The 23,181-nt window shown below is 51.6% G+C and overlaps 1 protein-coding gene across 1 annotated transcript in view; it reads right to left on the bottom strand.

Annotated features, from left to right (window-relative positions):
* The window catches only part of RCSD1 (RCSD domain containing 1), a 64,105-nt gene that overhangs the window by 4,571 nt on the left and 36,353 nt on the right, over positions 1–23,181 (bottom strand). Inside the window, exons 2-6 of the mRNA XM_032389337.1 lie at positions 14,843–14,944; positions 13,624–13,713; positions 9,347–9,418; positions 6,562–6,759; positions 3,569–4,264 (exon numbers count right to left, since the gene is read on the bottom strand). Coding sequence (XP_032245228.1) covers positions 3,569–4,264; positions 6,562–6,759; positions 9,347–9,418; positions 13,624–13,713; positions 14,843–14,944 — 1,158 coding nt within the window. The remainder of the gene's footprint in view (positions 1–3,568; positions 4,265–6,561; positions 6,760–9,346; positions 9,419–13,623; positions 13,714–14,842; positions 14,945–23,181) is intronic.

Below are 23,181 nucleotides of genomic sequence, written 5' to 3'. Positions count from 1 at the left end.
CTCTCTCCAGGGGGAAGCAGAATCCCAAGTGTTGGGATTTGATATATCCAGCCTGTTCCGTGACTGAAATTCCCAGAATGACTCATTCCTTAAGCATAAAACGTTGAAATACTCGTGAGGGGCTATGCACTAGGAAATTAACCCTTTCTAGCGCTTTCACACGGCTGATACCTGGGGCCTTGTCGGAAGCCTTTCTCTGCTCTCTCCCTTGAAGAAGGGACGGCCCCATCCTCTGTGCTTCACAGAGCATAGCAAGTTCCTGGGAAGAATCACATTTCTTCTACTGCCTTGTATTATTTGTGTTTTTTGTTCATCTGTTTGTTTTATTTGTCCTTATTTGCTATTTGTTTATGCCTCTGTCCTTTTCATCTTGGAACCCCCAGTAAGTCCCATAGTGCCAGGGGTAACTGCTGTTTGGTAAATGTCGAGTGGGATTCCAATTAGTTTCTCTGATCAATGTATTTCTACCAATCAAAGAACCAGATGCGGATTAGATCAGGGGGCTGCGAAGCCGTCTGCTGCCTCTGCCGGACCCACGGAAGGCCTGGGACAGGCATGGGGTGTGCAGGGAAGCCGAGACCCAAGCAGCCCCCTTCACCATCACTGCACCGGCGAGTCCTTTTGCACCACTGCCTGAGGCTTCTTGCTTCTAACCTTGACCGAGCCTGACAAGGACAAGAGAGGATGGGAGGCAACGCCCCTCCCAGATTGAATAAATGATGCCGATGTGCAGAGAGGTGCTGTGTGGTGTCCCTGATTCCGAAGCCTTCAGCTGGCGTCCATGGTGTCAACATTGAGCTCCGTGACCTTGGACAACTTGTGTTCCCCTTTGGAGCCTCAGGTCCTTCCTCTCTAAAACCAGGGGTTTGGGCTAAGGGTGTCAGGATTTTGTGTCTCCGTGACGGAGAAGGAGACGGAAAGCATGGAGAGGTGGTGGGTGGATGTCCTCAGTGCCTCCCTGGGCTTCCTGTTCGGAAGAAGAGCACCTGCGAGGGTGTGGGCATCTTGCTCCCTGGCCAGTGCTCTGCCAGGCTGGGAATATAGAGGTGGCTCAAGAGGTTTCAGGGGAGCCTGTTCCAAAGCTCCTCCAGTTTCTGCAGGAGACCTTCCCGAAGCTTTGCAACCAAGGTGACTCCTTAACGCCTCAGGACCAGTGCTGTGGGAAGTTCTCCTGGCGAGACGGGCACCTCCCAGCCTGAAGCTAAGGTGGAGCCGCCCCTGGCAGGTGACCACGTGGACTCGCTGGCTTCGTCCTCAAAAAGAAGGGAGGATCTGAGGCAAGTGTTTGCCTTCTGGACATCTGGTGAAGAGCTCCAGGCTGATGGGATCAGATCACTCATTTTGATGGATGGTGCTGAAGAAATGTGAAGCATCTTTGCTTAACAGCCCACCCAGAGGAGTCTCACCCACACCTCAGGTGTCTTTGGGACTCCTACTACTTTCTTCTCCCCAGTCTAGTTTGAGTGGGAATAATGTGAGGGCCCCTGGTGAGCCCCTCTCCGAACACATCAACCCTTCTTATAACTCTAGTTGTATCATTAGAGATTATTTCCTTTGGGTCAAGCAATTTTCTCTCTTTTAAAAAATTTACTCATTCACTCAACAAATATATTTTTTAAGAACTACAGTGTTCCAGGCTCAGTGGTAGGGGCTGGGGATGCAGTGAGGGCAAAAGAATAAAGAGAGATGATAAGAAAATAAATAAGAGCATGTGAAATAGTGATATGCACCATGATGGCAGAGTAGAATAGTCCAAGAGAGTGACCGGGTGGTCCAGACAGGCCCAAGGGGCATCTGAAGGATGGGTGAGAAGGGGCCATGTGAGGGTCAGGAGAAATGTCTCGGGGGCGGGGGGTGGGGGAACAGCAGGACAGCGCTCTGAGCAGGGAGTGATCTTGGTATATTTGAAGAACAAAATAACCATTGGCATGGCTAAAGCACAGTGAGGGGAAAGGTCAGGGACAACTGGGCAACAGCCTCGCGAAGGGTTTGGATTTGATTTTGAGTGCACCGGGAAGCCGTGGGACAGGGGGTGGGGAGGCACAGGGGGTGGCATACCCCCAAAGATATGTCCAACCCTAACCCCCAGTACCTGCGAATATAACCTTATTTGGAACTGGCATCTTTGCAGATGTAATTAAAGACCTCAAGATGAGACAATTCTGGATTTAGGGTGGGTCCCACCTCCAATGACTGGTGTCCTCATGAGAGAAAGGAGGGCAGTTTTGAGACACCAGAGCCAGGGAAAGACCATGCGAAGACAGAGGCTGGGTCTACAACTCAGGGAGTGCCAAGGACTGCCGACCACCAGCAGGACCTGGAAGAGGCCAGGAAGGATTCCAGGGGTTGGTAGCAGCCGTCAGAAGTCAGGGGACGGGCATGGGACAGATTTTCCCTCAGAGCCTCTAGAGGGAACCCACCCTGCCAACACCTTGATTTTGGAGTTCTGACCTCCAGAATTGTGAGAAAATACATTTCTATGGTTTTAAGCCACCAAGTCTGCGGTAATTTGTTATGGCAGCCCTAGGAAGCTAACATAAGAGGTGAGTGACTTTAGCAATGAGTAGATGATCTAAACACACACACACACACACACACACACCCACCTCTTTGGTTGCTATACGGAAATGAACTATATAGGCAGAAAATGAGGAAGCAGGAAGCCCGGTAAGAGGCTGATCTGGTAGAAAGCTGATGGCCGCCTGAGTGAAGGAGTGAGTGAGTGAATGTACTGAATGAATGTACTAATGGAGGGGGGAAGCGAAGCACTGGGGGGTGACTTTGTTGATGAGATTGTCAGGTTTGGGGGTGGAGGGTAGAACACTGAGCTTCTCTTGTGGAGCTGAGTCTCAGCAAGGCATTCTGCTCCTGAACACAGGTAGGTGAGTTCAAGAGGGCTTCCTGGGAATGGTGGTGGTGGGGGTGGGGGGGCTGCTGAAGGGCCAGGAAGTGGGGGTGGGCAGGGACTGAGGTACCCCTTCCTCTGTGCACTTGGTGTCCAACACAAAGCTTCCTCCTCAAATGGCCCCACTCGAATGCCACCTTCACCCTGAAGCTTTTCCAGCTTCCTCCCACACACACGCACACACACACACATACACACACACGCGCGCGCGCACACACACACTGTTTCTCCCTCGCTTGTGCTTTGGGCTTCCCCCAGAGAACCCCCTGCCCCACGGCCACACTCCGCCTTCCTCAGTGTGCCCTAAGGAGATGCTGGTCTCCCGTGCTAGCCTGAGTTGATGGAAAGGTGCACCCCCCTTCATCTCTGAGCCCCCCAGCAGTGAGCCGAGCCCCGAGCCCTGCCTCCTGGGCCTTCAGTAGCTGTGTGCGGGCCTCAGTCACCGATCCGGGCCTGGTCTCCATACATCCCCAGAGCACCCCAGAACTCCGAGTGGGCAGGAAGGCGGACAGAGCCCGGCACATGCTTCCCTTTCTTGTATCTCTGTCCCCTCACCGTCCGCAACAGGGCCTTCGTTTCTGCACACCCGCGCTGATTTGTGAGGAAGTATAAGCAGACACACTCTGGCCCTGGCCTCCCCAGGTGACCGTGCAGGCCACTTACCTCGGGCTTGGGGGCCTCACGGTGGGGGTTGCAGCCGGGCTCCAGAACGGCCCCTTCCTCATCCTTTTCCTCGTCTTTCCCCTGCTCCGGGATGCGGGGGCCCTCCACCCCTTCAGGGGGGCTTGGTGAGGCCTCCCCCACTGCTCCGTCCACCGGCCCCTTGGTGTCTTGGCTCCTCTGTCTGGGCTCCTCTTCTTCATTTCCTGCCCTCTCCACCTTCACCTCCTCAGACTTTTCTGTCTCTTTCCCGGCTGCTTTTTCTTCTCTGGGGCTCCTACCTCCGTTTGCCGCCTCTGGGTTGGAGGCTTGGGCTGGTTGGACGGCCTCCCCTGTGGCTGGATGTGGGCTGGCCTCCTCTTCAGAGCCCCCCACAGCCTTGTGGGGATGCTGGGCTTCATCCATGGCCCTGCCCTTCTCCTCCTGCTTCTCCGTCCTGCTGGACGTCCTCCTCAGAGGAGGCTTCTCCTGAGACCCCAGCTGCCTCCCCACTTCCTCCGCCACCGGCCCCTCGCTGGGTGGAGGGGAACCCAGGGCCTTGCTCTTGGATGGGAACACCTCATCCCCATTCTCTTCCTTGGCACCATTCTCCTGGGATGACTCGGGGGCCCTGAAATCTCCCAGGTCCCCACAGTCCGACTGAGACCTTCGGAATCGTCTGGAGGGAGGGCGCCTTTTTATCGAGCCCTTCGTCCGCACCTGGAAGAACGTGTTAAGAGAAATTATCCACAACCTGTGAAAAAGGCCAAGAAGGGGACTGCATGTCTTTCGATGTCAGTCTAAGGCACTGCTTCATCAGCCAGCCTTTAAGGGCCATTTGATTTTCCAGCAGAACGGACCCCTGTGTGCTATGTGAAGTCACAGGGTAACCAGTAGGTTTTTGCCTCGTGAAGACGCAAATGCTTTCCATCCACTAAAAATGATAACCTACCTATACTTTTATTATCCTGTAAAACATTAATCCGTTTGGTGTCTAATTTAGCAATTTAATTCTAACATTTGTTTTTTCAGTTGCCTATAAATAACCAGCTCTTTGAATGTTCTTTGAATGAACTTTACCATATTACAGGTTTCTTCACAAATCCGACAAGCTGAATAAAATCTATCTCTATTTTATATAAGAGTCATGTTTTAACATTTAGGACATTTCACTTTGACAAAGGTGAATCCAACAGACAAGAGGGTTAAGGGCCTGCAGATGGCCTGGCCTTGCTCAGGGACCTCATGGGGACAGAGCCGGATAGCAGGTGACCAGCTTCGTCCCCTTCCCCAGCCTGGCCCTCCCAGGCCTCCGCAGAGCTGGCTAATCCCCGGGGAAGCTGCACAGACAGACATCTTCACTTTCCTGGGCTCAGGTCCACTATGAGCAGAAGCCGTGCCTTAGGAGCCTCCAGCAGAGCTGCCCAAAATCATCTCCTGTCTGGGAAGTGTGTGAATCTCAGGATCACTCGGGCCTCATCTAGGCCCACCGGACTTTGCCAGAAGTGCAATGGAAATGTTTATTTGGATGCCGTACTTTACTCAAGTGGTGTGTCCTTTAAAATTTTATATGTAGATGAAATCTTATTTCATAAACCTTAAATCTTATTTTTGTAAGTCTTATTTTCCCATTGGCTTACGTTTTGGTATTTGTCAATCCTAGCTCCTTCTCAGAAATTTGGAGTCAATAAGGGCTTCCCAGGCTCTTTCCTGAGACCATGGTGTGGCCAGCCCTGCAGGCTATCAAGGACTGGCCCTGGCCTCACAGTCAGCAGGGTTCAGGAATACACCCTGCTGCCCTAAAACACCCCCCCCCCCAACCCCGGACCCCATTACAAACAGGCGGCCCCGCCTCCCTCCTGGCCCGCCTCCCTAGTGATCATCCTGTGAAGAAAGGAGGCTCTCCCCTGGGTTCCTCTCTGCTGTCAGGGGTCTCTCCATTACCCTGAGCTGGAGGATCTCTGCCCTATCCCCAGCCAGCAGACTCAAGACTTAGCACATTTGTTTCCCTGGATTCTACCTGTTTCTACACATTTGACCTTCTCCGCCATGGATTTTCTGGAATGGCCCAGAAGACCCCACTCTTTCCATCCATTACTTTAAAGTTCTATCCATTTGCCATTCCCTGGCATCAGATCCCTTTATGTTGGCCCTTGCCGGGCTCTGGCCCAGATTTGCCGGGCACCTGCTTGGACAGTACTGGACCGTATCTCTGATTCTTACCGTGTATAGTAGGGCCGAGGATCTGACGAAAGAAAGCAGACTCAGGGCATCTACAGAAAGAGGCCTTACCTACATCTTTTTGTAAAGGGAACAGTTTGGCTAGTCTTTAAATAGGGCAAGCTGCGGTAAGAATGATTTGAACACATACTGGGGCACTTAAAAGTATTTACATCAAGCCAGAGCAGTGTGGTTTGGAGTCCTAATGACCCTGCCCACCCTCTGTGTGAATCACTGATCAGGTCTTCAGATTTTGCTTTCAGTTTTTTTTTTTTTTTTTTTTTTTTAAGATTTTATTTATTTGCGAGAGAGAGAATGAGAGACAGAGAGCATGAGAGGGAGGAGGGTCAGAGGGAGAAGCAGACTCCCTGCCGAGCAGGGAGCCCGATGTGGGACTCGATCCCGGGACTCCAGGATCATGACCTGAGCCGAAGGCAGTCGCTTAACCAACTGAGCCACCCAGGCGCCCCTTGCTTTCAGTTTTTGACACAACTATCTGTGTGGCTGGGACCCGTCCTGAATTCTCAGCCCTGTCTCCACGAAGGATAGAGCGCTCCATCCCCCAGGCGTGCCTTCCGGGTGAGGGCACAGCTCTGGGAGAGGGGATGAGAGAGGCAGGCTAGGGAGAGGGGCCATCTCAGGCACAGAGAAGTTTCCTTTCTGTTGAGAACCAACTCTGACGGCAGCTCACGTGCGTCCTCCCTTCCCCAGGACAACATCACGGCAGAGATGATTCAGGACTGCCCAGTGCCTGCATTTCTACCAACACGCCGCAGGGCTTTGAACCCAGACATTACCTTATTGTAACAGGGCAGATGGCTCCCTTCAGGAGGCTGGTCAAAGCTAACTGGCACCTCCTCTGTCTCCTGAGACCGCACGCCAGGGCTGCTGGGGGTGGAAGGTGGGCTCTGGAATGGTGACACCGCGGTCTTAAGTCCAGGACTCTTGGGCGAGGCCCCAGGTAGCAGGGCCGCTGGATCGAAAGCTAAATTGGCCTGCCAAGAAAAGGTGAGGCATTTCAAGTTGGGGTGGGGGACCCTAAGAGTTTCTGCTTGAGCTTGTTTGGTATGTGGCCTGGAACTGGTTGGGGCCAGGTAACCAGGTAATGTGAGGCTTTCTGTGTCGCTTCCTAACCAAGTATCCACTGCCCTGGTCCTGGAGGCACTGTCTCTTGCCACCACCCGCTCATACCCCATCCCCACCCCCCGCCTTCCAGAGCTGGATAAGACTGAGTCATGGTAAGAATTAAAAATATAGGGGCGCCTGGGTGGCTCAGTCGTTAAGCCTGCCTTCAGCTTGGGTCATGATCCCAGGGTCCTGGGATCAAGCCCCACATCAGGCTCCTGGCTCAGTGGGAAGCCTGCTTCTCCCTCTGCCACTCCCCCTGCTTGTGTTCCCTCTCTCACTGTCTCTCTCTGCCAAATAAATAAAATCTTAAAAAAAAAGAATTAAAAATATAAAACTACATAGCAATGCTGTGAGCCCGAGCCATGTTAAAAAAGCAGCATGTGATGAGTACCAAGGGGCAGGCTTGGTGACAGGAATTCAGGGCTGGGCGTTAAAGGAGGTCTCCCTCCCCACCCAAGTTCAAGCTGGAAAGTTCCCTCTGTAAGACTGCTTGCAAATAAAAATATATCTTGCTAGCTAGCAGGAAACTTGAGCTTTGAATTATGGACTACTCCAGGGAGGAAAAATCATACTTCATAACTCATCTAATAGAATATTTGGCTGAAAAGTCTAGCGGATGATGCATTTCTTAGTTCTTGGCTCCCCCTCCCCCCCTTCCCAACAAAGTAAGGTTCCTATGGGATCTGGCCAAATTGTCATCCTGTTGCTGACATTCTTAATGAGATTGAATGATTAGCGATCACAACCTTATTCTCAGTTGCTGTGCCTCCCAGAGAGGCTCCTTAATGATGGGGAAGGGAAGGGGAAGGAGACCAAGACTGTGGGGCACAGAGCACGTGGGAATGAATTTCTGGCACTCGGATGAGGGCTGAGATGGACTGCAGGGAGGCAAAGGTGAGGGTCCTGGCCTGCACCCCTGGGCTGGCTACGAGAGGGGATGTGCACATCTGGATCCCTTCTGAGAGATCCTCCTTATGTACATGAGATCCCTGCAGCCTCCCAGCGTGACAGGCAGCCCCACTCCTTCCCTGCAGCTGGAGGGCAATCAGGGCTTTTCAGTAGGAATTCAACTTCTGGGGAGCCCCCTCCCACACTACACAGGGTAAGCTCATGACCAGAAACCAGAGATGCTTTTCTTAACCCCAAATCAGGCTGGGGGCCAAATCCCTGGGCTCTCCCAGAGGTGGAATTGCAAAAGCTGTGGCTGCTTGTCTTGACACACCCCTAATAAGAGCTTTGGAGCAAAGTTGATAAGCTGGTTTTCTTAGTTGGGCCCAGATGGGAGGATACGGTGCACAAGAGCCTTGCTGTTCTCCCGGGTGGTTGCACAGAGACCGCGGTGAAAGCCGGGGCAGCCTCCACAGGCCCCAGCCAGACCTATGCCAACCCTCCTCTATGCTTTAGCTCATGCTGGTCCCACATCAGGAGCACCTGCCTCCTTCCTTTCCAGCCACCCATCCTGGAGGACCGATTCAGGGTCTAGGCGTTTCATAAAGCATGCATTAATTACTCCTGTCCACTCTACTGTACTCTTGCTCTAAAATTCCTGAGCATAAATAAATAAATAAATAAATAAATAAATAAATAAAAATAAAATTCCTGAGCAGTGGTTCTGATCTGGGGTGGGGGTGGGGGTGGGGGGGGGGCAGTCGCGTCCCGGGGAGACATTTGGTAATGCCTAGAGATGTCTCTCACTGTCACAGCTTGTTGGAGAGTGCTGCCGGCATCTAGTGGGTAGGGACCAGAGATGCTGCTAAGCATCCTGCAATGCACAAGGCAGTGCCCTGCCACAAAATTATCCTGCCCCAATATTGCCCAGGTTGAGAAACCCCGATTTAGAGTAGTAGGAGTCGGGGGGTTACACACAATTTAGATCTCGGTATTTACTCTCCGAGAGTTTATGTCTTCTATTGTATCATGTGTGAAAAGTCTCGTCTCCTCCCAAAGACCGTGAGCTCAAGTTCAGTGCCACAAGGTTCATGTACACCCCCAGGAAAGCCAGCCAGTTACGGGCACAGTGATGAGGGCTCTGGGCTCACAAAGTGATAGGTAGGGAGGCAAGCTTTCCAAACAACAGATTTGGCCATATCAGCGCAATGCCTAGCCGCTGAATTTCAGCCCTATGCACAACTGAAATGGTTTGTAGGGGCATTCAGTCCTAGGGGGAGAGGACTTGGCTAGTCCTGGAGCGTTTCTTGCACTCTAATGTCTTTTTCCAGACTCTTGGGACACCCCATTATCCACCAACCACCATTAGCTGTTGACCACATGAGCTGGTGCTGGATGCGATCTTTATATTAGCCCTTTGCCCCTGGATAGAGCTCCTCATCCTTCACAGCTGCTTATCAGAGATCAACTCTTCAGGTGACAGCAGGTGCTACCCCCAGGAGCCCCGAAGACATGCAAATGTTGGATAAGAGATGAGGTGGGGTCAGAGTACCATTTTGCACTTACCTGAAGCTTCTCAATCAGAGGCGAGCTCTTCACCTTGATTTTAGGAGGATGGCTTGCATTGGGCGGTGATTTCTATAGAGCAAACGGACCAAAACAACCAAATGAGCGAGGTGAAGAGAGGTGGTGTTCTGGCTGGAGCTCACAAGGCACAGGTGGAAGAAAAGGGGCACAAGCTGGTGTCACCACTTTCCCACTTAGCTTCAGCTACCTCGTTCGGGCCTGGGCCAGCGTAGGCTCCCCTCCACCCCTCCCACATCCCACAGTTGGCAAGACCACTTGAATCTATGAATCAGAGCAGGCAGGACAGACGTCTGAAACACAGGAGGCCTCCTGTTCCAGGAAGGATGACTTCATGGTCATTACGAGAGAACAGACCATGTCTGAGGGAATGAGATCGTCACCTCATGACCTTCAACAAAGTGAGCCAACAACAGGAGGGAATTCCAAAGAGAAAGGGTGAAATGACCATATGTTCTGTTTGCACAACTAAAACAAGAAACCACAGACCAAAGCTAAAACCTCACAGAGGTACAACTGAAAATCTTCCCTTGAACTAATGATATTTTGGAAAATCCCATCAATGTATTATTTATAGATTATCATTCTCCCAAACATTGACTATTCATTCTCATTAAGCAGACATTTACTCTCTACTACATTCTGGGCATTGTGTTGGTTATATGAAGATGAATATGATTTAGTCTCTGGCCTCTAAGAAGCGGTCAATGGCTAATACATATATAGAAAACCATACCTACGATCTGCTAGTTGGAGATATTTTCGTGATGAATGTACATCAGGAATCTTGTCTGTAGTTAATTTTATCTAAAAAAATGGACTCCTTGGGGGCGCCTGGGTGGCCCAGTCGTTAAGTATCTGCCTTTGGCTCAGGTCGTGATCCCAGGGTCCTGGGATCGAGCCCCGCATTGGGCTCCCTGCTCCGTGGGAAGCCTGCTTCTCCCTCTCCCACTCTCCCTGCTTGTGTTCCCTCTCTCGCTGTGTCTCTCTCTGTCAAATAAATAAATAAAATCTTTAAAAATAAATAAAAAAAAATAAAAAAATAATAAAAAAAATGGACTCCTTGTTTTGTGTACAATCCCTGTAACTTGAGTCTGGGTCCACAGATACATTGATCTCCACACGCAGGAGTGATAAGAGTAATGATGATGGTGATGGAGGTGACTTCCATGGGGTTTAGGAAAGGCCAAGGCAGAAAACAGACTTGTCTACAGTTTGGAGACCCCACATATGTTTCCTGCCCCTGTGTCCTAGTGTACCTGAATCATAAAAAGAAGAGTAACACCCATCTCTTGGAGATATTCTGAGATATTTATTGAGCGAGATGATTGTACGTTAGTGATGGAAGGAGGAAGACTTACTCAGTCAAACTCCTTGTGGCCTTTTTAAGGCCCAACATTGAGGGAGAGGTGCGGAGTGGTACAGTTTCCAGCTGGGACTTGGGCATTGACAGGAGCCGGATGGGTGCCCTGGTCTCAGCCTCCTAACCAAGACCCAGGCAGGCGGGTTAGAATAAATGATTCTAGGGGTGCCTGGGTGGCTCAGTCAGTTAAGCGTCTGCCTTCGGCTCAGGTTATGATCCCAGGGTCCTGAGACTGAGCCCTGGGCTCCCTGCTCAGTGGGAATTCTGCTTCTCCCTCTGCCCTTTCTCCCCTGCTCATGCTCTTTCTCTCAAATAAATAATAAAATCTTTTTTTAAAAATGATTCTAAGGACTCTTCCAGCGTGAAGGCACCTCCGGCCACATGAGTTTACGCTGTCAGACGTATTCCGAGAGCAGTCTTGCAAGGAGCCACGTGTCCCTGAGGAGTACGGCTTCCAGCCCCGAATCAGTTGTTTTTAATTTCTGTGCTTTATGGTGAAATTTCACAGGAGCCAGTGTTTCTGAAGACACTGTTTTGGGAACGGCGGCAAGGATTCTGCTGACAAAGATCACTTTATGTAATACCAGAAACTCTTCTCTTCCCCAAGCGACCGCTACCTTCTGAAGAGAGAGGGGACATTCGATAACCAGCCTCTTCGCTATAGGACAGCACTGGGAACCCAGCTCCTGCTCCACGACGTCCGTGCTGATTAGGAGCGAGCCGCAGAGCGGGAAGGCTCCGCAAGAGCGGCTGGTGCAGTTCCTGCGCTTGGCAGCAGGGGGCAGCATTTCCTTTGCCATTTAACAGGATTCCAGGCCAGCGGCCGGGTCTAGCACCATCCTGGGGGGCGGGGGGCACCTGCCTCAAGCTCTGGATGTATGCATATACGTCTACGCATGACGTTCCTGTAATGCCTAGAAATTACGAAGCTGATCTTTCAGATGGGAGTGCTTTTCAGCGCTTTTGCAGACGGCCATGCTAACTACTCTTGTGGTCCTCCAGAGAGGAGTCACCCCACGGTCTCAGGCCTGAGCAGGCCTGGGAGGGGCAGGAATGAACAAGGGGTGCAAAGACCCTTCCCTGCACCGAGGAGTCGCCTGCCTGGGGCCGTGCCCTCCAGGCCCCCCTCCGAGGCTTCGGGAATTAGGGCTCCTGCAGGCAGAAGCCTCTCTCCAGCCCAGCCAGACAAAGCTGGTGGTTCTTCTTATTTCTATGTGATTTCCAAGGTGACAAGAACTCATCGATCCTGGAAGCAACGTCCTTCCTATGTGCATGCAGCCTGCCACTCCAGGCCAGACTTTTTCTTCTAAAATCCACCCTCCTATTCATCTTGCCCTTGGCTCCTAGAGCCCGTTTCACTGCCGGGTGGTGCCTCATGGGATGAACCTGTAGATTGATTTCTCCCAGAGCCACTGAACTAAACTGACTCACTCTGCTTTTATTCCAGGGAATAAAACGTCCCCATCCAGCCCCCGTCATCTGTCTGGTTAGTGTTCGTGTCCCCATTTCACAAATAAGGAAGCAGGCTCAGTGCAAGACAGGGGCTTCTCCAGGGCTGAGCCCGGGTCATCAGGGGGCAGCCTCACAGTAGGCTCCCAAGGGCCACGGCCTCAGCCTGTGGCCTGGCACCGACACCAAGCCCGGGGGCTGAAAGTCACAAGGAGAAGTTGACCCTCCGTAAAGAGAAGTTGTTGGAATGTATTTGGTCATAGCACTGGCTAATAACTCCATGAGGCCACAGAATCATAATGTTAGTGCTCGAAGAAATTCCAACAAAAAACTCAGTTTTTAAAAACTGTATTTCTTGGGATTCCCATTCCAGAAGAAGACACTTGTTCAGGGCCTGGGGGAGTAACCTCAGAGCAGTGGGGCTCTAGATGCCCCCACCCCGCTTGACCGGCAGCAATGAATTTCCGCTTTCTCTGATGGGCTTCGGCCTGTAAGCCTTGGGTGGGAAAGGTTTGAAACTGTCGCCCTACTCCACACGTTCACTACCATAGATGCTCAAGGTCACTACCATAGGTGCACAAGTTCACACAGGTATCTAGTGTCTATCGTCAGGTTGCTGGTCCCCAAAAAGAAAGGAGGAGAGAGGTAGCTGACGTGGGATTTGGGAACTGAGCTGTCTTTGCCTTCCTTGCTTTCTCTTGGGGTTGGTCTTCCAGGCTGGACGAGAGAACATGCAAGTTCATTTCTGGGGGACCGTGACGTGACCACGATGAAGGTTCCATGGGCTGCTGGGAGGGGCGCAGAGAAGTCACTCTTACAGCTACGATGAGATAGATAAGGGTAGGTACCTACCCAGTCTGGGAATCTGTTGCTGGCTACGGTCTGTGATACCAGAGCTTTTCTTTTGTTGGTAACATCGGATATTTATATGTGAGGGCAACGAGGCCTCTGTGTGCTCTGATTGTCTTCCAGTGATCCAAAACGACAGCCAGTCTTTACAAGGATAGCACAAAACCACGGTACTCTCTCTCACGAGGCAAGTCTGCCTTATGTAAGTGTGGCCTCTCTTTCCAGGCGCCTTCTGCCCAAGGAAGATCACAGAAGTCGGACCTAGAGTGAAACATAACCTTGGTGACTCCTGAACCTGGCGTGGTAATACTCTATGGCCCGTTTGTTCTCTTTGTTGAAATTCTCCGGCTTGGAGAACAGTGCTCCAGTCTTAAACAAATCCTAAAGGAGTCTCCATGAGAAAGAGTAGAAAGGAGCCTGGTGTCTAAAGTAAAGTATTCCAGAAGCATGAAGAAGAGGAGCTTCATCCCTGAATCTGAAAGGGAGAAATTCCCTGTGCAGGTTCCAAGGCCTAAATGTGCGCGTTTCGTGCCCTCTCCTCTAGAAGGAGAACGCAGATCCATAACCAGCACCCCCTGAGCTCTGACACAGCACTTACCTCCTCACCGTTCTGGCCCAGCTCTACCTTGGGGGGGAACAGGGGGAGGGAGCAGGGTGGTTTCCTTCTTGTCGGTTTACAGGCTGGTGTCTAGAGGGAGGGGGACAGACACACAGAGAGAAAAAGAGAGAGAGCTAATCAGGCAACAGGGAGGAAGAGGAGTAAGTGGAAGCTGGTTTTAGGAATGTTCAGGGATATCCAGAGAGAAAAGATGGAGGGAGGGGTGACATGTCTTTAAGACGGACCCATTAGCCCTATGCATTAATTCTATTCCTCTGTCCACCCCTTCTGACTTCCAGGCTCCTGGCTCCTGGCCTGGTTCTTTTCTGCTGGAACATCCTCTCTGACTTGAGATTCACTGGCCTGAAACAACATCTCAAAATGACACCTGCTTCCAGCTTCCAAGTGTTGCTGGCACCTTAGGTCAACACTATCTTCTTCACCCTTTATGACATTGCTGTACTGTCTAGAAATTAAAGAATGATTTTTCAGATGGGAAAACAAAAGCACAAAATACTGCACCTAAAAAAGGCTGATGGCTGCTCCCCTGTTTGCCCCAAGGGGACCATCGCCCACCTTGGGGTGCAGTCTCCTTCCTGTCACTCCTCCTGAGCTCTGTATACTGTGTGACTCGGGAAAATCTAGCCCAAATCTCTCCAGCGTTGCGACAACCCTTTTTACACTGTCCTCTCCAACTGGATTCCCCTGGAGTCCGGTGGTCACTGGATCCCTGTCCTTCCTGATCCCTGGCCTCCCATCAGAATGCACTTCCCTGGATGTTTTCTCTTCCTCTTCAACTCTCAATTCGGAATCTGCCCCCCTCTCGCCTTGCCCCTGACTCCTGGACCCCGGAGCAGGAGCCGAGCATGGGCATCTCTGTATTCTGAGCCAGTCCAGGTCTGGCACATCTGGGCAGGATCTAAGTCTCCCACAGCCGATGATCAAGATGGAAATGAATCCAGACTCCCATGTTTCCAGCTCTCTGGCCTGTGTCTCCCCCCTGCCAGCCAGAGTGTAAGCCTCGCTCTGGTGGGGAAAGATTCTGCACAGGCCCAGCAGCCTGGCCACATTCCTCACATTCAGAGGGACCCCTCTCTGGCTTCTCTTCCTAATTTGGTAATTACCAAGCCTCCTCCCTCCCTCTCCTCTGGGCCTGACCCAGACTTCCCCTTCCTCCAGCCCCCTCCCAGAAGAGGGGCTCAGGCGCCGCCTGACTCACCTCCTTTGCAGTGGCAGCCTGCTCCCTGAACCGCCCGGCCAGCTGGGCCACCGAGGGGGGCGCCGAGTCATCCACATTGGCACTGGACTCTGCCGATCTGTCCTGGCAAACCGAGGGGAAGCGAAAGTTAATGGGCAAACGTGCACTCGGCTCTTCTCCATGTTGCTCCTGGGTGCCACTGAGCTGTGGCCTGGAGCAGGGAAGCAGGGACAACGAGGTATTTTAATAGCATCTTGCAATTGGCCCCAGCGTCCAAGGATTTTAAAAACCATCCAGTCAACCACCTTTAGTGCATTTTGACGATGCGCTCAGCCCTGGGTGTGGCTCCGGGGGTCTGGAGAGGAATACACTGGGTCCTCCCGAAGGGGCACCCAGGGATCTGGGAAGTAGTATAAGCCCAGTGTTCCTCATTCTGCAAAGACCCAGACTGGAAAGGGGTATATCCGAGACGGCACAGGAGTCTCCTTCCCTTGGTCAGAAGAGGTCTTCAGAAATGGTGGCAAATGCTTTGGAAAGCAGGGCTTTAAGTGTATGGAACGGGGTAAGCAAATGCCCTCTATTGAACTTCGAACATGTATATAGGTCTTGTCTTCTCTACTTAAGTGAGTGCCTTGGACAAAGAAGCGTTCGGTACCTATTTGCTGAATTAATCAAGAAATAATCTGAGGGGCACGTAGCATGCAGATGAAAGCCGGACCTCCTGGATCCAACCCCTGGGTTGCTGCATCTCTTACTAGCTCAGTGACCGGGGCTAATGGCTTCACCTTTCTGTACCTTTCCGTGGATTGAATGATTCACTATCTGAAGTGCCGGGGCCAGGCGGGGCACACTGTGAAGAGCTTTGGAAGGCTTGTTGTTACTGCCAGCGGCGGGCTCCTTGCAAGAGCCCTTGTGCTGATTCACATTAGGTCCTCGCGTGATGCATTCCTGCTCTCCACAGCGTCCTCCCCGAGAGAAGCTCAGCCCTTTCCCCTTCTGCTCCTTTTTGCTGAAGGAACTACCTGCAAGTCAGGTTTCTCCAAGTTGGCTACAAGCATGCGTGGCCCCTGCTCTGCCACGGGCGCAGGTCACCGGTCCCTCCCTCCAGGTGCCTCCAGGCTCCCTGACGCGACCAAGACGCACCCTGGACACTGATCGCGCCCACGTGCCACTTGTCACCGAGACACACTCGGTGAGTCAGCGAGCGCTGTAAACGGCACCCCACTTCTGACGTGTGGCATGTGGCCTACATAACCACCTGGTTTCAGTATTTTTTAAATGTCCTGTCCTAGAGACATTAGGCTCTTGTTTTGGGGACCACGATGACGGCATTTCTTACACAGCTGCAAACGCCCCCTACCACTTCCCCTCCCCACGTCTAGCCTGAAACTGGGATTTGGGCAGCAGCAGGCCCGAGAAAGCCCACCGGGGTCTCTGCACGGGGCTCGTGGCCCACAAAGACAAGGCATGCCCCCCTCCGGCTGCAGGCCTGCACCCCTGGGCGCCACACGCACGTGCACGCAGGCTTCCTAGGCCCTCCTTTTTGTGCTAGAAGGTGTCTCCAACCTTTCTTATTTGGGTGCTCCCTCCAAAGTAAATGTCATCAGTCATGCTAGACCCTGGCTGGTTGGAGCAGGGGCAAGGCAAGCCCCAAGCCCCACTAACCTCTTGTTGTGAAGTGAAGTAAACGGAGCCGAGCTCTGTGAAGAAGGCTTTGTTTAGAGATGGGAAGGAGCGGCTGGAACACAGACCTTCAGATCCGAGAACAGGCTGTTCTGGAGGAAAGACCAGTTCGTCTTTACTGTTTCCTGCTATAATTCAAGGTCAAGCCCGTTCCAGCCTAAACACCCAGTGCTGACTTCGCATACAGATGTGGAAGGATTCACCTCCATTCAGGGAGCCAGTGTTCCCCATAAAGCTGGGGAAAAGCTGGGGAGCCTGAGCGCCCCCCCCAAGTCGTGCCCCACTGGGCAGAGCTCCCGGGGCTCACACCTGTCTGCCTCCCACACCTGCCATGATAGGGGTGGTCACAGGCAAACATCGTGTCCTTTGGATCCTATGGAGAGGCTTTAGCACAGAGCCTCTAATGGAGCCACTCTTGGCCGATTGGTTTGTCCATCTGTCTAACTTCCTGCCCACAAAGCAGATCAGTCTCTCTGTCCGTTGCTATTTATTGCTCGGGTCCTGCTGACAGTGTACTTTACCTCCGCTTCGAAGGCACCAATCACTGGTGTGCAGGAAGATACATTCCAGATAAAAATAGAGCTGTACAGGAATCAAAAACTCCTCCCTAACTTCCTCGTCTCGAAACAGGGCCTGGCAAGGGGCTCAGAAGTGATAGAACTGGAAGCATTTAGGGCTTAAAAGCTGGGTTGAAGGAAAGATTATAAGACATCTGAGTTTGTTTTCCTGGAGCCCAGTGAATGGCTCTTCTTTAGAATGTCGAAGAACTCCAGAGCTTGTTGAAGCCTGGCAAATCCATTCACCACCAGCCCCTCTCCAGACTCTTATTCTGTGTTGTAGAAAACTGCCTTCTCCCAGCTGCCACACTGAAGCCCAGAGAGGGCAAGTAACTTAGCCAGAGTCACACAGTAGAAGCCAAACAGTAATCTATGAGACGCTTTACTCCAACACCTGCTAATCCAGCAATTGGTATCAGTTAGATAGTATAATTTGTGAAGGTGCTTTGAAAACTGTGAAGTGCTGTGTAAGAAGTGAAACTATTATTAGCCACTGGGTTGCACCGGTACAACGGGAGAAGCGTGGCCTTGGAGCTGGACAGAAGCCAACGCCTCGGGCTGCTTGAGGCTCCGCCTGGGTTTCTGCCTTGCGATTCTGGCAGGTACGGCTGCTGACCTCCTCTAGCGCTTCAAAGGCACCCCGCCTCGGCTCCAGGTTAGCGAGCGACTCCTCTAGGTTTTTCTCCCGGCCCTGAGGCTGGTTTGGTAAGACCACCGTCTCACCTGGACTGAGAAAGACTTCAGGGTCCCTTCCTAGCCCCAGACTTTCCTGGGACCCCACAGCCTCCCTGGGATTAAGTGTTCTTCCTCTGTCCCCAAGATGCCCATAAAGCATTTAACACAGAGCCCAGAGCGTAGAAAGTCCTTGTCGAAGGGCGCTTTCTTCCCCCTACCCCCACATCCAACTTAGCTCGCAGGGGCAGGGCTGTACCTGTTCCCAGAGTCGCTGACACCCCAACTTACCCCTTGGGACCATGCCAGTCACAGGTTCTCCCCGGCCTGCCTCCAGCCTGGGTCTGAGTCACTGCTGAGACCTCAGTGCGTCCTGTCTTCTTGGGCTAATCTCTATGTCTTCAATCTGTTTTCTGGACTCAACTCCCTTTGTGCCTCGCTTTAGCTGACACTCGTCTTTCCAGACTGTGGGTCTCCACTCCATTCTCCTGGGCCCAGATCTTGCTCACCAAGCCCTCCCTGCCACGGATCCAGCCTGGCCCTGCCAGCCAGCTTGGAAACCACTCGTGTGGTTCCTGTCTGACTTTGCCGAGGCCAGAAAAAAATCACCTCTGGTGTTTACTTTCCATTTCTATGGGACTTTCTTCTGAGAACTGAGGAGTCCCTGTGTCTGGACAGCATGGAACTTCCCCCGAGCTGTTGCCATGTTGAGTAAATACAATCTGCATGCTGCTGATCATCCACATAGTGGAACCTTTGTGTACAGGCCTGAATCGTGGGCTCTACCTACCTCCCTGACTCTGCCCCGGGTTCTCCATCCTCCTCCTTGGTCCAACGTCTATATCTGACGCTGTCTGGGCCCTGGATTAGGGAAAAAAGGCACCAAGGGAGGCCTCTCCATCTACAGCTTGGAAGGAGAAGCAATGAGAGGACCAGCTTGGGGGCTGAGGAACCCCTGCTCTCGGCTCGTAGGAAGGTTCTCTTTGCTCACCAGAAACAGGCCAGACAACCGGAGCCTTGAAAGTATGGAGTATGTTTGCTTCTTTGCTCTTTTAGAACGACGACGGATCTTAACACAGTCCTTTAAGGGATTCACACCCTTCCAACATGACCATACTTAAACTGTCACTTCGAAAGGATCAACAGACTGTCTCTCTGGGATGCCACAATTGTTCCAGAGTTTTCCTTTACACTCCTACCTTATCCCTGACTCTTCAATTCACCCAACGTTCAGCCATTACCATCCTGGGATGATGCAAACGGCACTGGACCGGGAACCAGGAAGGCCCATTTGACCTACCTACATTCTTAGAGCACCTGCTTTGTGGGAAGCACAGTCTTTATAGCACTTGGTACACTTGCAGTAACTCTCAAAACACTTCTTCCCGGAGAGGAAACCATCCCAAGTTGCTGAGTGACTTGCTATTCAAGTCAGGAAGTGCCAGCACCAGACTTGTCTAGATACCAAAGCTCCAGCTCTTTCCAGACCAACATGCTAAGGAACTCTAGACCTTTCCTGGAAGGGTTAGCTTACTCAGTCATTAATATATTCTGTCATCAATAAACATCTACTGTTCTAGGCCCTGGGGTATCACGGTAAACAAGACAGAGTCCTCACACTTAAGGGGTTGCTCTTCCGGGGGGGGGACATATACACAGGTAAATAAGAGGACTCGTTCAATGCTAAGGAAGAGATAAAATAGGGCATTTTATCTCTGGGGGTGGGGGAAGACATTTACGAGGAGGGATCATCTGAGTTAAATCCCAGCTGGGGAAAAGATGGGAGGAAAACTCTCCTGAGCAGAAAACACAGACAGAAACAAAGGCTGAGGGAGACACGGTGCGTAAGGGTGAGAGGGAGCCTGGGGGGCCACATTGTGGGAAGCAATTTGTAGTTTATTCTGAGGGCACAGCACGCCTTTCGGAGGGTTTCAAGGAGGGGTGTGAGCTAGGTCACACACAAGAGGCTCTCTGTGGAGGACGGATGGGAGTAGGGAGCAGAGAGACTAGGAAGAAGCTTCTGTAGGCGGTCCAGCTGAGTGCTAACAGTGGAGTGGCCAGGCTTGCAGCAGGCAGGGGTCAAAATGGGGTATCTGGGGGCACGACAGTGAGGAATTACTGATGCACTGGGTCTGGGGAACAAGGAAGGGAGCAGCCAAGGACGACTCCTGGAAGTTTGATTTGGACAACGGGATGCAGGGCTCTTTTTTCCTGGCTTGGGGAGAGAGATGTGAGTGAGGGTAGACGGGGGATGAACAGTTCTTTCTTGGTCGTGGAAGTTCAAAATGTCTGTAGACATCCAGGAGGAGATGCAGTAGAGGGACGCGAACGTAACCAAGTCCAGGGCTCAGAGGAGGTGTCCAGGCTGGACCCAGAACTTGGAAAGTCACTCGTTAGGGCTGGTATTCGCAGTCACAGGACGAGATGAAATCAGAGGATGCACAGAATAAGGAAAAGAGAGGGTCCACAGGCTGAACTCCGGGCACCGAGCTGGCTCTCCTGTGGCCGCAATGCGGGCCTGGCAGACATTTTCCTGCAGGCTGCAGATGGGATATCCCGTGGGGGCCGGAAGAGCACTGTGGCTCAGGTGACAGATGGTGAGAATCCTGGGATGTCACCGCACAGAAAAAGCATCGCGTCCACCCCCCGTGCTGCTGAGACCCTTCTTCACCATTTCTTGAACATCTGTAGACACCGCAACAGGTACTGGGATCACCGTGGTGGCCCTTAGAGGGTAACGGCCCTTTTTGGAGGAGGTGGGAATGGAGAGGAGGTGAAGAAGGGGAAAAACAGCAACAAGATGAGGCAGAGGAATAGCAACGGTTTATGTGAATGCTGATCAAATATTTCATGTAAGCCCCCAAAAGTCCCAAATATCCCCTACCTGCCCATTTGGAGGCTTTAAGGATCTGAAAATAGCAGGTCCTTGGCCTCTGAGATTCTCTCCCAGGGGAAACCCAGGTAAAGGACTGTGCTCACATGGAGGACTCACAGACCCCTGCCCCGGGGAGCGTGTCCCTCCTGAGGACCTTTAGGGCTTCCCACTTCCTCCCGGGATGTGGTTGCAGCCCAGCAGCGTGGACAGAATTTAGCAGCCCTCGGTCGGTTGGTGGGACACACTATGATACGTTAGTGGTCTTAGAATCAGTGTAGCCCACAGCCTCGGGTGCATGGCGGGTCATCCAGGAGCGGTCAGCTGGGTTAGTGGTGGTGGCACGGGCTGGGTTAGGGTCCAGGTGCCTTCCCAGGTCACAGCAGGGACAACAGAGAAGGGGGATAGAGATGTTCATCCCGAGTGCCATTATAGTGATAGGACCTTATAGATGTAATTTGGGAGATAAGATCTGTTAAATGTCTCTATCAAACCCATTACCTATTGGACAAGCATAAGGAAAACACATTTATTTTGAGTCTGGGCTCTAGTCTTGGATGTGGGTCTTGCTGACCCCCAGTTTCTTCATCTGTAAACAGAATTCTTAACATCCATCAGCCTTTGTTCCAACCCAATCTGCAACACGTGCCCTGTTTCCTGGAGGCTGTGCCATCATTCTCCCAGGGACACCAGGAAGTGGCTAGAATCCCCAGAGTCCCCACAAGATTCAGAATGAGCCCTGTCTATCGCAGGAGGAGTGCACAGCTGGCGATGTTCTCATGCTCTGCGTGGGACAGTAGAGCACGGAGCTCAGGCTCGGAGCCAGACTGCCTGGGTTCAAATCCTGCCTCTGCATTTACTAGTTCTGTGGCCTTGGACAAGGTACCTAAATTTTTTGTGCCTCAGTTTTTTTTTCTTTTTTTAAAGATTGTATTCATTTATCTGAGAGAGAGAGACCGAGAGAAAGAGAGAGAGAGAGAGAATGAGCAGGGGGAGGGGGAGAGGGAGGGGAAGAGAGAGAGGGAGAAGCAGGCTCCCCGCTGAGCTCAAACCCAGGACCCTGGGATGGTGACCCAAACCAAAGGCAGACAACCGACTGAGCCACCCAGGCTCCCCTTTTAGTATATATGCTGCTCAAGTGAGCACGGTGCCTCGTTTCTATCTGTAAAATGGGGATGATAATGGTAGCACCTGTGATATATGGTCATTGGAAGGATTTAATGAGCTCATGCATGTAAAATGCTTAGAACGGGGTGTGGCATGAAGTCAGCGTTCCAGAATTGTTAGCTATTACCAAATGCTCGCTATGGGGCTGGTGCCTACTCTCGCTCTCCCATTCCCTTTGGGTCACCGAAGCCTCAGGGGGAGCTCCAGCTGGCTGAGATGTGCTCCCTGCTGTTTCCTGCACTCAGGAATCTGTTGCTCAGGTGGGGCCATCTCGACTCCGCCATTTTAGTTGGCTATCTTATTACCAAGGCAGACTCAACAGACACTCCATCACTGAGTGTTCAAACCATCCCTGAGAAACTGATGTGCACCGTAATGAGCGATTAAAACAATAAGCAAAGCTAAGTTTAATTTTGTGCTTCTTAGGGTCATGACATAGGTCATGAATACATAAACATCCCAGCTGTCCAAAGCTCTGTGTCAAATCAAAAGAGTTGGATCAAAATATCAAGTCCACGGCCACTCACTGATGAATGCATAGGCAACTGTGGCATACCCATGTATTGGACTATCACTTGGCCATGAGAAGGAATGAAGTATTGATCATGCTACAGTGTGGATGAACCTTGAAGACATGATGATTGCTCAGTGAAAGAAGCCAGTCACAGAAGATCACATATCGCATGATTCCATTTATACGAAACGTCCAGAATAAACAAATCTGTGGAGACAGAGAGTAGATTCCCAGCAGTAGTAGATTACTCTGTCATAGATTACTACAGAGAGTTGTGGTTGTGTAGGGCTGGAGGGGAAGGGAAGACAAGGAGGTGGGGTAGTGCTAAGGCGTATGGGGTATCTTTTTTGGTGAGGTGACAAAAATGTTATAAAATTGACCATAGTGATGGTCGCACAATTCTGTGAATATAAAAAAAACCATCGAATTTTACCCTTTAAGTGGATAAAAAAAATTGTATGGTATGTAAATTCTCTCTCAATAGAACTTGTTGGTTTGGGAGTGGAGAGGCCAATGGAGAGAAACCAGCTCTGTTTCTATGTTCCTGACTTCCCTCCCGTCGTGTTTAGCATCCTCTATCCCCAGGTTTGGGCTTTGCCAGGCTCCCAGCACGCCTTACAGCTGCAGACCCATCTAAGGAGGCTCTTCCAGCTTGCTGCTGGACGGGCTGATTATGCAGCCTCATAAGTGTGTGAGGAGGACAGAATGAGTTTGATGGTCAAGCACCCAGGGAAGGGCCTGATACTTAGGAGGCACTCAATTCATGGTCGTTCACTTCTTTACTCACTCAGTGAATATCTACTGAGCATCTTTCATGTGCCCAACACTAGCTAAGTGTGGGGATATAAAGTTGAAAGTTCATGGTCCTGGAGCTCAAGGAGCTGAAAGACAGAAT

This window comes from Phoca vitulina, unplaced genomic scaffold, assembly GCF_004348235.1.
Source record: "Phoca vitulina isolate PV1807 unplaced genomic scaffold, GSC_HSeal_1.0 scaffold54, whole genome shotgun sequence".
NCBI classification, from domain to species: domain Eukaryota; kingdom Metazoa; phylum Chordata; class Mammalia; order Carnivora; family Phocidae; genus Phoca; species Phoca vitulina.
The sequence above is the reverse complement of the archived record's forward strand: the minus strand, read 5'-3'. Positions and strand labels throughout refer to the sequence as shown.